Raw genomic sequence first — 15,067 nt, forward strand, 5'->3', positions numbered from 1 at the left:
TCTTAATTTTACTACTCTTCCCCAAACTCTTCACATATAGGTTTGGGATTCTTTCTCAACCACATCCAGCCTAAAGAATCCATGTATTATGAACTAACTTATTTTCAGCTATCTAGAATAGCATTAGTTAGATACTATCTGGGAGAATTGAGAAAATAGTCACTCAAGTCCTTTTGGTGTTACATGATTCTAATGAGGAACCTGGGTTGAATGGCTTCAAGGTTCTTTACTTCTATTCTTCGTGCCTTGGTTACTCAGCAATGAAATGAAGTATAATACTTTTGTTACGGGCTGTTATGAAAATTAAATGACATATATAAAGCTCCGTAAGAGCAGAGACCTTATCTATCCTGTTCAGCACTTTATACCTAACACAGGTAGTAGCAGGCACAGAATAAGTTCTCAATAAATATCTAAATAAACGATAAACGCCCCTAGCACATTGTCTTGCACACAGTACTCAATAAAATGTAGCTATTATTACCCTGTCAAACATTTTTCTTAAGAGGTGGTTTCTAGACATCTCACTATATTAATCACTCATATGGACACTCTTTGGTTTGTCAAAATTCTTCTTAGAATGTAGTTTTCACGATTCAGTTCTGTTTTGTGTGTGGTAATTTTGCTTTATCTAACACAATTATGGACCAGAGTCCACTGGGAAAAAGCTAGACTCTTACCTGCTTAAGATTTGCCACTTTACAAAACCCACTTATTTTCTCCCAATATCACCCTTTAAACTTTGGGGAATATATGATTAAGACAAAATTATTAGCAGATTAAAGAGTTTTCCCTGGTGGCTCAGATGGTAAAGAATCTGCCTACAACACGGAAGACCCAAGTTAATTCCTGGGTCAGGAAGATCCCCTGAAGAAGGGAATGGCTATCCACCCCAGGATTCCTGCCTGGAGAATTCCATGGACAGAGATACCCAGCAGGTTACACAGTGCATGGGGTTGCAGAAAGTCGGGGTGGCTGAGCAACACTTTCAAAGAGTAGTCAGCCAGGTTAAGAGAAGAACCAGGATAGTGCAATATTATGGAAAGCCATGGCAACTAGGGTTATTTTCATCACTTGACCTAATAACAATCCAGCCTGGTGATTTGTTAGCCACTAAATCCAAAGTATAGTTGATCTCCTTGTTAGCAGGGCTAGGAAAAGTTCATCCAAAGTGCTTAGCACTGGGAGGATCTTCAAATATAATTTAATGTCTGAATGGGAAAGACAACAGGAAAGTTCAAGGAAGATGCTAGAGTGAATACACGATCAGCTTCCTAACAGTAGTAGATTGTAAGATGAAGGTTTCCAATTTTTGCCTATTTGGGAACAAGATTCAGATTAAGGAAGCTGGGATTGACTGTGAGCAATAAAATGACATAGTGTAAAAATTAATTTGGAAACTTTGGCAAATAAAGAAACGTAAATCCGCTTAAAAATTTGAAGGAGCAGGGAAGTTTAGGTTTTGCTTTTGTTGCTTTAGTGTAGTAGAGACTGAAGTTTATGGACATTCCTTAAGAAAAGATGAAGGAAGGGAATGGAAGAAGTGTAAGGGGCAAAATGATAGGATTAAGTGTTGGACCATGGGTGGGAGGTTATGCCAGTAATGAACCAACAGAAGTAAAGGTAATATTAGCCTGAGGTGGAAAGGTAGGCAGTTAACGAAGCTCGGAATTACAGGTCTCAAGGCAAGAGAATCTGCCAGGGATTCTAAGACTTATGGAAAGCGAGAAAAATGTGGTTCTTTGTTGGGAGGATGAAGGGACTATTGACCTCTGGGAAGGACGATCCAATCAGCTCAGCTTTGTGACCACCTCAATAAAATCTCCGCTCCTCCTCCCTTCTAACCTAATCATCATGGCTATTTAAACCGTGTGACTCAAATTTTAACTGCAAACATTTTCTTTTGGGCTAGGCTACAGAAAAGACGCCCCTCTAAAAAGACTTCGGTTGCACCAAGAATGTATTTTAGAGAGAGGCCTTGTTTACACGCTAATTGAAGGGCCGAGGAAGGTATTGGTTTTAAGCTGAAAGACGGGCTACGATAACTCCTCCAAGTGCCACCAGACGCTGTTGCAGGACACTTCTTAGAAGGTCGAGTTTCACCGCAGGGCCAGGGTAAGGTGAGAATCTGGCCTGGCGGCTTCGGCTCCGCGCCTCCAGTTCCCTTCCCTCGTTAAAGCGGGTCGGGCTTCGGCCGCCACCAGGCGCCCGACGGCTCTCGGTCCGGAAGTTCAGCCGCACGGAGGATCGAGGAACAGGTTCTGGAAGAATCGCTTCGGGCCTGGTAACGAGGAAGCTGTCTCCGGAGACCATCGCCAACGCTAAGGCCGACGAGCTGAGGTCACCATGGGAAGAGCTAAGGTAAGCCACCCGACTCCTTCGATCGCCGGCGGACAGGGACACAGAGTTCTGCGCCATCTTCAAATACTGCCCGTAGTATCTGATCTTACGACTCTCGGTCAAGGTAGGCCCTTCGCGACTCCGCAGATCAGTTCAGCGGATCCCGACAGCGGAGACCAACTTCGTTGGAAGCCATCACTACAGCAGCGGCAACCAGGAGCCTTCCCGAGCCCTCTCCTCGGAGCATGCGCAGTCCGTCAGCGCACGTCAACGCCGCGGAGAGCCGGCGTGATTGACGTTTACGTCGGTGACGCCTGGGTGCGCGAGGACGTGGGGTTTCTGAGAGTGCGCAGTGCGTGCGTCGGCGGCGACCCTTCGGCCTTTTTCGGGAGGGGGCGACGCTGAGATGGGGGCGGCGGCAGCCGAAGCGGATCGCACTCTCTTTGTGGGCAACCTTGAAACGAAAGTGACAGAGGAACTCCTCTTCGAGCTTTTCCACCAGGTAAGCGGTTGGGATAAGCCTCTTCTTTTCGTTTTCCGGCCCGCCTAGGGTCCGGCCCAACGGCGATCCGCGTTTTCTTGGCGGAAGCGGGACGGTGCGTCCCGGCACCCTGACAGGTGGGCGGGCTGGAGGCGGGGGTCACGCTTAGAAAGGGAGGCGCTCGCTGCGTGTGGCTTTCTGAGAAAAACCCTAATTCAGGCCAAAGTGAAGACTAAAGGTGCTGGTGGGTTCTCAATCGGGCATTCCTGTGGTAAAGATTCAGGCTCTTTAAGGGGCCCCAAACGTGTGGGTCCTTCGTTAAGCTGTACTTTTCCTCCTTTTCTCATCTTCTGCTTGTAAATTTTATTTCAATTTATTTGTCAGTATCCATTTTACACTTAAGTTTCTTACGAAGTTGCTGCAAAGACAGACATAAGAAAAGACTCCGTAGAAAAAGCTCAGACTCCGTAGGAAAGCGGCATTTAGTGTCTCTGTATTAAGATCTGTATTAAAACGTGTTAAACTTGTTCCCTCCAGTACCCTCCAACAGCTGGTAATGGTTTGATTGATCAATGCAAAAGTGAACTTTTAGTCCAAGAAAACTTGCTCTTGATAAACGTTAATTTCCACAAAGTGGGAAAACGATGGGTGTTGGCCGAGACGTTAAAGTCATAAAGGACAGTGAAGCGTAAATTCAGTGATTGGGTTTCCAGTTCCTTATGGGCTCCCTCCCCCGAAGTAAGTTAACCTAATTTTCAGTCATGTCTATAGGCTCTTTAACCGTGAGGGAAATCCGTGTGTATCCGTTTTTTAAGAGTCCATGGTTACATTATAAACTTTGTGACATTTGAATATTTCCTGAAACTGCCTTACAGAAATTCTGAACACTTGTGTCTGTAGGCTGGTCCAGTAATTAAAGTGAAAATTCCAAAAGACAAGGATGGTAAACCGAAGCAGTTTGCGTTTGTGAACTTCAAACATGAAGTATCTGTTCCTTACGCCATGAATCTGCTTAATGGAATCAAACTTTTTGGAAGGCCTATCAAGATTCAGTTTAGAGCAGGTAACTATTTACTGATGATTTGGAGAGAGAGATTGTTCACTGCTTTGTTTTTTGTTTTTAATTTTGTTATTCAGTTTTAGAGAACCTCTTTTTTTGAGAACATCTTTTTGGGTGAAAATGCTTTAAGCTTTATAAATAGTAAACTATATATTGCTAAAAATGGGTAACATTGACAGTATGGATTTTGAAAGTGGTAATTTTCAAGAGAGTTAAAATTTCGATTTGAGTTGGTGAAAAGAACATAAACCTTCATTGTTAGAATGACTGATTTTGGTTTCATGTTCTAAAAGCACCAAGATTATTTCCTGAAAGTCTTTCTGACTGCTTTGTAATTTACTTTTACAAATTTTGATGCGTGATCATGTGAGGATGAAACTTTCCTTGTATTCAGTTTTCCAATTTAGTGTGGGGATCAGAGTACTATGGCCAAATTGGGTATTTATACATTGTCTGTTGTACATTGGGTAGTACCTTATTTCTAACCCTTTGTTTTAAATATATCTGGTATTAAACACTTAGTTTTCACTCTGATGAACTATAAAGCGATTTACTGAAATTTGAGGTTTTCACCTTAAGTTATGTCTACCTATTTTGGAATGATTGGGCTGAGGAATACAAAATTTCAAATTAAACTTTCTAACAATAAGAATTTCTCAAATTGTTTCATTTAGGAAGTAGCCATGCCTCACAGGAGGTCAGTTTGTCATATTCCCAGCATCATGTTGGAAATTCAAGCCCTACTTCCACATCTCCTAGCAGGTAATATTTTGCACCTATTTTAAAAATCATCTATCAGGAATTTTTTTTAGGTTGTGATCTCAAAAAACACATGAGTGATTGGCTTCCTTCATTATGCTCCTACCTCTTTTTTCTGCTGCTGTATTTGCTATTTTGGATTATAGTTACACATAGTATCTATTCTAAGGGAACTGTTGGCCCATTGTATATAGTTCCCTTAAAATAAATACATGTGTAACTATGTTCATTGTAAAGACATATACCCAAACCCACATACATGTATATACTGACACAGAATTTCTCAAAACATTACTTAGCCCTTGCTATTTGTACTACCCTCTGTTTTCTGTTTTATTTTTTTAAATTCACCTTAGTTCTATGACCACTAATTGGTTGTTACTTGCAGATTAAAAATACCTATTAGTAAACAGACTAGGAGTTCATAAAGGTGGATTCTAAATATGTCTCTTAATAATTATGTAATCTTGAGCTAGTCTGTGGCCCTATTTTTCCATTTGTAAGGAAAAAGAGTTGATTTGGATGATCTCTAAAATCCCTTTTAGTTACTAAGGATTAGAAAAGGTACCGTATTTGTATCCACTTAAATAGTTTTCTTTGGGGAGGCTAATTTTTTACTAGGGATGGTTTTTTCCTGGTATGTCCTTAGAGCAATTTATCAATCGTAATGTGCTTCACTCAAGAAAGAGTTAAAAAATCCTGTCCCTGTCAGATTTGTCACCAAGTCCTTTGTATTTATGATCTCATTTATCCCTCACAGCAGTCTTATGAGGTAAGAATTATCTCTACCTTATGTATGAAGAAAATGAGGGTTGGAGGTTAACTTGCTCAAATGTGAACTGCTCATAAGCATTGAGGTTGTTTTCAAACCCAGGCAGTGTGATTGAGCACACCCACCATGATATGAGTAGAAAGAGTTTAGAAAATTTTAATAAGGAGAGATAAGTGAATGAGGATCTGAGAGAGGCCAGTGTACCTAGATCATAATGAATGAAAAATGGAGAGTAGTAGGTGATCTTGTCAGAGTAAACAGAGGCCAGATGGCATAGGGTATTTCTTTTATGTCATAATTAGGATTTTGGAATTTCACCTTAAGAACAGTAGGAAGACATTGAAACATTTTTGGTAGGATAGTAAAAGGAGCAGGTTTGTATTTTAGTGAGTTACTTGGGTGCACTGGGAGAGAGTGGATTGAAGGAGACAAGGGTGAAAACAGACCAATTAGGAATCCGTTGGTAGCAAAGTATTGGTATTAGAAGCAAGGAAGCTGTTGCGGTTGAGTTGATAGTTTGGATTAAGGTGGTGCCAGGAGCTGAAGAGAAGTGGGTGAATGAATATGAAGAGTCTGGAAGGTGAAATTCTAAGAAAGCAGTAATCTGGAAGGGTATGCTCTTCTTGCCAGCTGAAATTGTGTTTAAATGCTTTTCAGTACAGTTGGAATTTGAAGCATCTCTAACCACTATGATAGAAACTTGTAAGTTATCTTAGGTGGAGGGGGAAAAAAGTTTTTAACCCATCTTAGAAATTCTTGGGGGGAAAAAATACATAAGTAAATAGTTATAATCAAGTCTTAGTGTATACCTGATTTTTATACTCTCTACAAGTAAAATTATACTTTTTACCCCCTTGGCATGCAGACACATAATATGATTTAAGAAAACAAAAGATGAGACTTCCCTGGTGGTCCAGTGGTTAAGACTTTGCCCTTACACTGCAGCGGGCATGGGTTTGATTCCTGATCAAGGACCTGAGATCCCACGTGCTCAGTGGAATGAATGAATGGACGAATGTGTAAATAGCTTTCTTTGTAGAGTATAAGTAAAATCAGTTCTGCTTTAGAAAAGTAAGAAAAAAGAACCCTAAATAAAAAGATCTCAACTATAAGATAAATCAATTGGTGGTTTGATTCCAATGGTGTATTTTAAAATAAAATGAAAATCTTTTCTGAGCTTTTCTGTAGAGCAAGTTACCTCTTTAGGAAGTGAGGAATAAGGTTTAAATCCTTTAGATTAATATTCTCTTTATGTTATAGAATTCCTTATTCCCCAAAGCCTATTACTGTTCTTGTCTCAGTAATTTTTTTCTTTGAAAGTCAGTCAGTCATGTCTGACTCTTTGTAACCCAATGGACTATAGCCTACCAGGCTTCTCTGTCCATGAAATTCTCCAGGCAAGAATACTGGAGTGCGTGGTGGTCCCTTCTCCAGGGTATCTTCCCAACCCAGGGATCGAACCCAGGCCCTCGGCAGTGAGAGTGTGGAGTTCTAACCATTGGACCACCAGGGTATAGCCCTAGATTTTATCCCTTATTTCTTCTGATTCCCTCACCTATTATGTCTAATTGATCAAATCCTTTTCATTTTAGTGCTCAGTCTAGGCCTTTGCACTAGTGGCCCAGGGAATTTTTTCCTGTAAATTGACAGGTGTTTTTTTTTTTTTTTTTTTCTATAAAGAACTAGTTTCTTCTGCCATTGTAGCACTACACAAAAACAAAAGAGCTTGGCTGTGTTCCAGTCAAGCTTTGCACAAACTGGGTTTGGCCCACAGACTATAGTTTGCTCTCCACTGCTAGTCCTTCCCTCAGCTGGAATGTATTGTCTTCAGGCAATCTTGTTCAGCTCTCACTTCAGATATTGCCTTTTTAGAAGGGCCATTCCTGACCAGTCAGGCTAAAATAGAATCCCTTCTCTGTCACTTCAACTTATATAGTTGTATATTATATGTCTTTATAACCATGTGAGATTCTCTTATTGTCTGAATCCTTACCCCTGGCTCCTTGAGAGCAGATACCTTGTTGGGCTTATTGATTCCCATCTTTGAAGATTGGGTCTTACTCATGATTGTCATGTTTATTTGTTGAATGAATGATTATATGAATGATTATATAATATTATGTTATATAATATTATAAGTATTATATGTTTTCTTATTTTTTACTTTTCATGAAAGGACGGTGGATAACATGACTCCATCAGCACAGACAATTCAAAGATCTTTCTCATCTTCAGAAAATTTTCAGAGACAAGCAGTGGTAAGCTGATTATTTACCTTGAGTTGCTAAAAAAGAAAAATTATACTCAGTTAAAATTCTATTTTAACTTCTTAAATTTTAGTTAGACTGGCATGGTCTTTGTAGATTTCAGTTTCCACTTGGCTGAAATACATATTTATAAGATCAAAGATGAATAGAAGAGTGCTGCTCACATTTGTATTTTTCTTTAACCATTGTTAGTGTGTGTGTTGCAAGTATTGGAAACTCATATTCTCTGATGTTCTTGTAACCTATGCTGAGTAATTTCTATCATATACTGTCTTTAATACTTAATACCTTAATATACTGGCATCTTCTAGATCCCCTTCCTTGTGAACTTTCCATTTTTTTCTGTAATAATATCACCAGTAATAAAATCTTAGATATCTTTGCTGTTTTCTTTTTGTCTTTGATCGGTCTCCAAATCTTTCATTTTTTTCTTTTTCTCACATTTCTTTCTTTTTAGTTTCTTTGCCCAAATCACAATCTTGGCTCATGGTACCTAGACTTGTGTATTTCACAGTCTGCAGAATAAAATACAAGAGTGAAATAAAATTGAGAAATTAGTATAAAGGGATATGAGCTTTTATAAACATATTTTTTTTCATTTTGCTATAAACCATTAGAAAAAAAAATCATCATTGCCTAATATCTTCCCATAGGCAGAATTTGAGAACCAGTGATCTAGTCATTTAGTACTTATCTCTCTTTTTCTCCTTACTAGTCCATTTCACTCACTATTTCTACTATTTTTAGTTGTGTTTAACTTAAAATTCAGATAGGCAAGAATGATTTTGCTTTTCCATTATTGTGTTTAACCATGGGCTAGATATCTGTTGCCTTTGATACCTAGAAATATTTGTGCTTAACATTTTCTTTTTCTCTTTGCTCAGATGAACAGTGTTTTGAGACAGATGTCATATGGAGGGAAATTTGGTTCTCCACATCTGGATCAGTCAGGATTTTCCCCATCAGTTCAGTCACATAATCATACTTTTAACCAGTCTTCAAGCTCCCAGTGGCGCCAAGATACACCATCATCACAGAGAAAAGTCAGACTGAATTCTCATCCCTATGTGATGGATAGACATTACAGCCGTGAACAGCGTTACAGTGATGTGTCTGACCATCATTACAGAGGAAACAGAGATGATTTTTTCTATGAAGACAGGAATCACGATGGCTGGAGCCATGACTATGATAACAGAAGAGACAGTGGTAGAAATGGAAAATGGCGCTCATCTCGACACTAACAAGTGTTATAAGGATTTCTCATAGGGTCATTTTAGGTCCCTTTTTGTTAAGTTGTTTCTGAGAATGTTTTCTTAAAAAACTATAGAGCGGCTTTTCAAGTTGCCACATTTCTTTGTAAAAATTTTAAAACCCAATAGCAATTCAATACAGACATGAGAAGAATTGTGGTTCTAGTTTTATTATATTCATAGCCTTTCACCTCAGGGTTTTAAAAAGAGGAAAGGGTTTTATGCAGAAGAAAGTGCCGCAATTCCTAATCATTTTAGACGATTGAGTAAAGGATGTATTATATGGATTAGTTGTATTATGAAGAAAATATTTTAATTATTTTTTTGTATTGCAAGAAGCTTCTTGTTGGTGAATCAGATTTTTCGTGTATATAATGAAAAATATTCAAGTTGATAGTCAGAATTGACTCAGTATTTTGTTAATAAGAAAATGTTTAACTTCAGTGATTCATTTTACTAACATATGAGAAAGCATTTTGATAAAAGTTTGGGGATAAACCATATTTAACTTCTCAGAGAACTTAAGTGTAAGTTCTGTGACATGGTCTTGACATCTACACATGCTATTTCATTGTAAAATTTTAGAATTTGCTCATTAAATCGATGTATGACTGAAGCCACTCAGGAAGTTAAATATCACTAAATGTAGTTTTTTACAGTAAAAATACAGTGTTAATATAAATCCCCTATTTCTGGAAGAACAAAAACATAAATGCATAGGCAGATAAATAGTAAAATGTTTAACTGAAAATGTGCTTTTTAAAGTACTGCCTCTATGACTCAAACTTTGAAAATTTTAACATTGTATCCAGGACAAGTGTATAGGGACACATTTTATTATGGAGACTGTACAGGTTGCTTTTTTTTTGGTTTGAATTTGAAAGAATTTAGTCTGAAACATTTTCTGATTTAAAAATTTTTAAATCTTGTTTAACAATACTTTTATGTATCAAGATGCTGTTTCCCTTTCATTGTAGAACTTGTTTATAAAAAATTAATTCCTTGTAAAATTTGAGTCCTTTTTAATATTAACTACAGCATTTGTACTATGTTGCTTTTTAATATATTGAAAACAAAATGAAAGAATGTCTTTTTTTTTGACATCACTAAGGGACACTGCACACAAACTAGCAACATGCTTTTATTCAGTGACTGCCTGGTGTTAAAAGTGTCAGTTTTTAGAGTATCCTGAAATATACCTTTGAACATACCAAACTTAATATTTTAGAATCAGATTTTCAATAACACATGGTTTATGTTTCTGAGCACTGTAAACTAATTTGGTTACTCTCCCTGGTATCTAGGAATTTGTACATTTGATTTTCTCTGTTTTTAAATATGCACAGCTTTTCTGAGCCTAGGTATGTGAAGCCATCCAGTTACTAGCACAGAGAACATTAAGATCAGAAATTTCTGTCCTTCTAAGCAGTTCTTGAGAAGAAAAGGCAACCCACTCCATTATTCTTGTCTGGGAAATCCCATGGACAGGGGAGTCGGGCAGGCTACGGTCCATGGGGTAACAGAGGAGTCAGACAATTTAGCAACTGAACAACAACAAAGCAGTTCTGGTAAAGCGTCTGCCTACAATGCGGGAGACCCAGGTTTGATCCCTGGGTGAGGAAGATCCTCTGGAGAAGGAAATGGCACCCCACTCTAGTACTCTTGCTTGGAAAATCCCATGGATGGAGGAACTTGATGGGGTCTCGAAGAGTTGGACATGACTGAGTGACTTCACTTCATGGCTGATTCATGCTGAGGTTTTACAGAAAACAACAAAATTCTGTAAAGCTATTTTCCTTCAATTAAAAAATAAAATAGAAGTCTTTAATGAAAGTGAAAGTTGCTCAGTCGTGTCTGACTGTGACCCCCCATGGACTGTACAGTCCATTGAATTCTCCAGGTCACTATCTCTAATGAACCTGTTATTTTCTGTTGTCTTACCTATATGGAAATTTATTTATTAGCATTTGTAGATAGTAACAGATTAATACTATATTGTGACTTACCTGTGGGTCAGATCCCTTCATATTGATTTACCAGTCACTGGTTCAGAATTAAATTTTTCTTTTAATATTTTTGGGACACCCCTTATGAAGGGAAAGGGAAGGGAAAGTTGCTCAGTTGTGTCCGACTCTTTGCGACCCCATTGACTGTAGCCTACCAGGCTTCTCAGTCCATGGGATTTTCCAGGCAAGAGTACTAGAGTGGGTTACCATTTCCTTCTCCAGGGGATCTTCCCGACCCAGGGATCGAACCCAGGTCTCCCGCATTGTGGGCAGACGCTTTACCCACTGAGCCACCGGGGAAGCCCCCTTATGAGGTCCCAGGGCATCTTTTTTCTCTTCAGCTTCACCCAGTTGAAAGTAACCTAACTAAATACATGTGCTGTGTATGACAGTGGTTCCTAACCTTTTTGACCCCAGGGACTGGTATCATGAAATACAATTTCTCCATAGACTGGAGAAGGTAGGGGGGATGGTTTTAGGATGATTCAAGTCCATCACATTTACTGTGTACATTATTAATACATCAGCTCCACCTCAGATGATCAGGCATTATATCCAGGAGGTTGGGAACCCTGGTGTAAAGGGATAGAAGACAGCCATAAAGAATTGAATATAGTTGGTGAGACTGTGCACTGAGATGTTGAGAGTTGCAGAAGCAGAAAGGAAGAAATCGTTTTTATGGAGAGCAATTTCTCCCAGAGTGTGTGTTCCATGAAACTACTCTCATACGTTGTTCTACAAAACAACAGGGTTCTGTAGTCCAGTGTTTCATAAACATCATATACTAACACTGACTTTTTCATAGTGACAGAACAGTGCCATAAAACGTGCTGCAGTAATGTTTATACGTAACAGTATTTTTCAAACTTGGCCCTTATTTTACCCTTTTATGCATAACATGTATAAATTAATACATTAATCTGAACACCTTAAGATTCCCCCCAAAGAATCTTTTGACTCCACCCTCCTCCATCCAATCAGCCGTCAGAAAATTTTATACCACTCTGTGTTGTGTAGGGCCTTTGCCTCTGTATCCACTGCCACCATCCTAGAATAGACAGTTAACAGGGATGTTCTAACAGCACCCTAAAATTTACATACCAATTTATGTGTTCCCATAGTACCCTGCATTTCTTTTATAATAGACTTTACATTGTATTAAAATTTTCTTTTTATTTGTATCTCACTAGACATCTCCATGACGGAGAAGGCGATGGCACCCCACTCCAGTACTCTTGCCTGGAAACTCCCATGGACGGAGGAGTACGGTAGGCTGCAGTCCACAGGATCACTAAGAGTCAGACATGACTGAGCGACTTCACTTTCACTTTTCACTTTCATGCATTGGAGAAGGAAATGGCAACCCACTCTGGTGTTCTTGCCTGGAGAATCCTAGGGACGGGGGAGCCTGGTGGGCTGACATCTACGGGGTCACACAGAGTCAGACACGACTGAACGGACTTAGCAGCAGCAGCAGCAGCAGCAGCAGCAGCAGACATCTCCATGAAGGCTAGGACCTCATATTTTCACCATTGAATGCCCAGTATCCAGTGCCTGGCATATATACAATGCACGGTAAATTTTTGATGAATGAATAAAGAACATTGCTCAAATAATTGAAGACCAGAGGGAGACTTCAACATCAAAAACTTCTCTGGTATAGATTTCCTAACCCTGAACCATCATTGTATCCTATTTTAAAAACTGTATCACAATATACTGTGCCTTTAATACACTCCAGAATGTTGTTTTTCAAAATTTTAAGTTATTGGATCTATAGTCATGAGATTTCTTAAAATAATTCTTAGTTTGGTTTTAGAATTATGATCCTGCTGGTTTCATAGAATGAATTAGTAAGCTTATTTTTTCCTTGCCCTGGAAAAAAATTGAATAATATGAGAATTGCCTGTTTCTTTAGAACTAGTTAAACCCCGATATTAAAATTATCTGAGTCTTGGAAGTAAACAGTTTACTTCTCAGTGTCTTTTGTGGTTATTGATCTATTTAGATTTTCTACTTTCCCAAATGTTAGTTTGGATAATTTATATTTTCATTAAAAATAACATTTTCTCCGTCTTTCCAAATTAATGGATATAGAGTATTAGAATTTTTGTAAACTTTGTTTTCAATTTATAGTCCAGTTTTAGCTCCTATTATAGTAATATTTTACGTCCTTCCCACCCTCTGTTCAGGCTTGCTAGAGACTTTTGCTGCTATCCATTTCACATTTGTGCACGTGTATACACCTGTGGGGCTTCCCTGATGGCTCAGACGGTGAAGAATCTGCCTGCAATGTGGGAGATCTGGGTTTGATCCCTTGGTTAGGAAGATCTCCTAGAGAAGGAAATGGCAACCTATTCCAGTATTGTTGCCAGGAGAATTTCATGAACAGAGCAGCCTGGTGGCAGTTCTTGGGGTTGCGAAGAGTTGAAGAGTTGAACATGACTGAGCAGCTAACACACACACATGTACATGCACACACACACACACATATATATATATACCCTACACTTAATTGGTTTTATTTGTTGTTTTGGGTTCTTTGTTGTCATTGCTGTCATTATTTTAAATAGATTTTCTTTTAAGAAGATGTAGTTCCAGAGAATAGCAAGGAGAGATAAGAAAGCCTTCCTCAGCAATCAATGCAAAGAAATAGAGGAAAACAACAGAATAGGAAAAACTAGAGATCTCTTTAAAAAAATTAGAGATACCAAGGGAACATTTCATGCAAAGATGGGCTTGATAAAGGTCAGAAATGGTCTGGACCTAACAGAAGCAGAAGATATTAAGAAGAGGTGGCAAGAATACGCAGAAGAACTGTACAAAAGAGATCTTCACGACCCAGATAATCACGATGGTATGATCACTCACCTGAGTCAGACATCCTGGAATGTGAAGTCAAGTGGGCCTTAGAAAGCATCACTACAAACAAAGCTAGTGGAGGTGATGGAATTCCAGTTGAGCTATTTCAAATCCTGAAAGATGATGCTGTGAAAGTGCTGCACTCAATATGCCAGCAAATTTGGAAAACTCAGCAGTGGCCACAGGACTGGAAAAGGTGAGTTTTCATGCCAATCCCAAAGAAAGGCAATGCCAAAGAATGCTCAAGCTACCACACAATTGCACTCATCTCATGCTAGTAAAGTAATGCTCAAAATTCTCCAAGCCAGCCTTCAGCAATACGTGGACCATGAACTTCCAGATGTTCAAGCTGGATTTAGAAAAGGCAGAGGAACCAGAGATCAAATTGCCAACATCTACTGGATCATGGAAAAAGCAAGAGAGTTCCAAAAAAACATCTAGTTCTGCTTTATTGACAATGCAAAGCCTTTGACTGTGAGGTGAGGTGAAGTCACTCAGTCGTGTCAGGCTCTTTGCAACCCCATGGACTGTAGCCTTCCATCCATGGGAAGAGTACTGGAGTAGGTTGCCATTTCCTTCTCCAGGGGATCTTTCCGACCCAGGGATGGAACCCAGGTCTCCTGCATTGTAGGCAGATGCTTTACCGGTGAGCCACCAGGGAAGCCACCTTTGTGTGGATCACAATAAACTGTAAAATTCTGAAACAGATGGGAATACCAGACCACCTAACCCGCCTCTTGAGAAACCTATATGCAGGTCAGGAAGCAACAGTCAGAACTGGACATGGAACAACAGACTGGTTCCAAATAGGAAAAGGAGTACGTCAAGGCTGTATATTGTCACCCTGCTTATTTAACTTCTATGCAGAGTACATCATGAGAAACGCTGGACTGGAAGAAACACAAGCTGGAATCAAGATTGCTGGGAGAAATATCATAACCTCAGATATGCAGATGACACCACCCTTATGGCAGAAAGTGAAGAGGAACTCAAAAGTCTCTTGATGAAAGTGAAAGAGGAGAGTGAAAAAGTTGGCTTAAAGCTCAACATTCAGAAAATGAAGATCATGGCATCTGGTCCCATCACTTCATGGGAAATAGATGGGGAAACAGTGGAAACAGTGTCAGACTTTATTTTTTGGGGCTCCGAAATCACTGCAGATGGTGATTGCAACCATGAAATTAAAACATGCTTACTCCTTGGAAGAAAAGTTATGACCAACCTAGAAAGTATGTTCAAAAGCAGAGACGTTACTTTGTCAACAAAT

The 15,067-nt window shown here is 39.1% G+C and overlaps 2 protein-coding genes across 3 annotated transcripts; one reads left to right on the plus strand and one right to left on the minus strand.

Moving 5' to 3' along the window:
- Positions 1-1,942: 1,942 nt before the first annotated feature.
- C15H11orf71 (chromosome 15 C11orf71 homolog) lies at positions 1,943-2,418 on the minus strand. Its single transcript, XM_069555108.1, has one exon. It carries the CDS (start codon positions 2,416-2,418, stop codon positions 2,020-2,022), a length of 399 nt encoding a protein of 132 aa, XP_069411209.1. The 3' UTR covers positions 1,943-2,019.
- Positions 2,419-2,464: 46 nt separating this feature from the next.
- Positions 2,465-10,015, plus strand: RBM7 (RNA binding motif protein 7). Of its 2 annotated transcripts, none has more exons than XM_069555105.1 (5): positions 2,465-2,842; positions 3,722-3,884; positions 4,556-4,643; positions 7,589-7,670; positions 8,564-10,015. In XM_069555105.1, exons 1-5 carry the CDS (start codon positions 2,747-2,749, stop codon positions 8,921-8,923), a joined length of 789 nt encoding a protein of 262 aa, XP_069411206.1. In that variant the 5' UTR covers positions 2,465-2,746; the 3' UTR covers positions 8,924-10,015. The 2 variants fall into 2 exon arrangements, with proteins under 2 accessions (XP_069411206.1, XP_069411207.1); XM_069555106.1 differs by having other exon boundaries at positions 2,647-2,842; positions 3,697-3,884.
- Positions 10,016-15,067: the final 5,052 nt, after the last annotated feature.

Source organism: Ovis canadensis, chromosome 15 (assembly GCF_042477335.2).
Source record: "Ovis canadensis isolate MfBH-ARS-UI-01 breed Bighorn chromosome 15, ARS-UI_OviCan_v2, whole genome shotgun sequence".
Taxonomy (NCBI): Eukaryota; Metazoa; Chordata; class Mammalia; order Artiodactyla; family Bovidae; genus Ovis; species Ovis canadensis.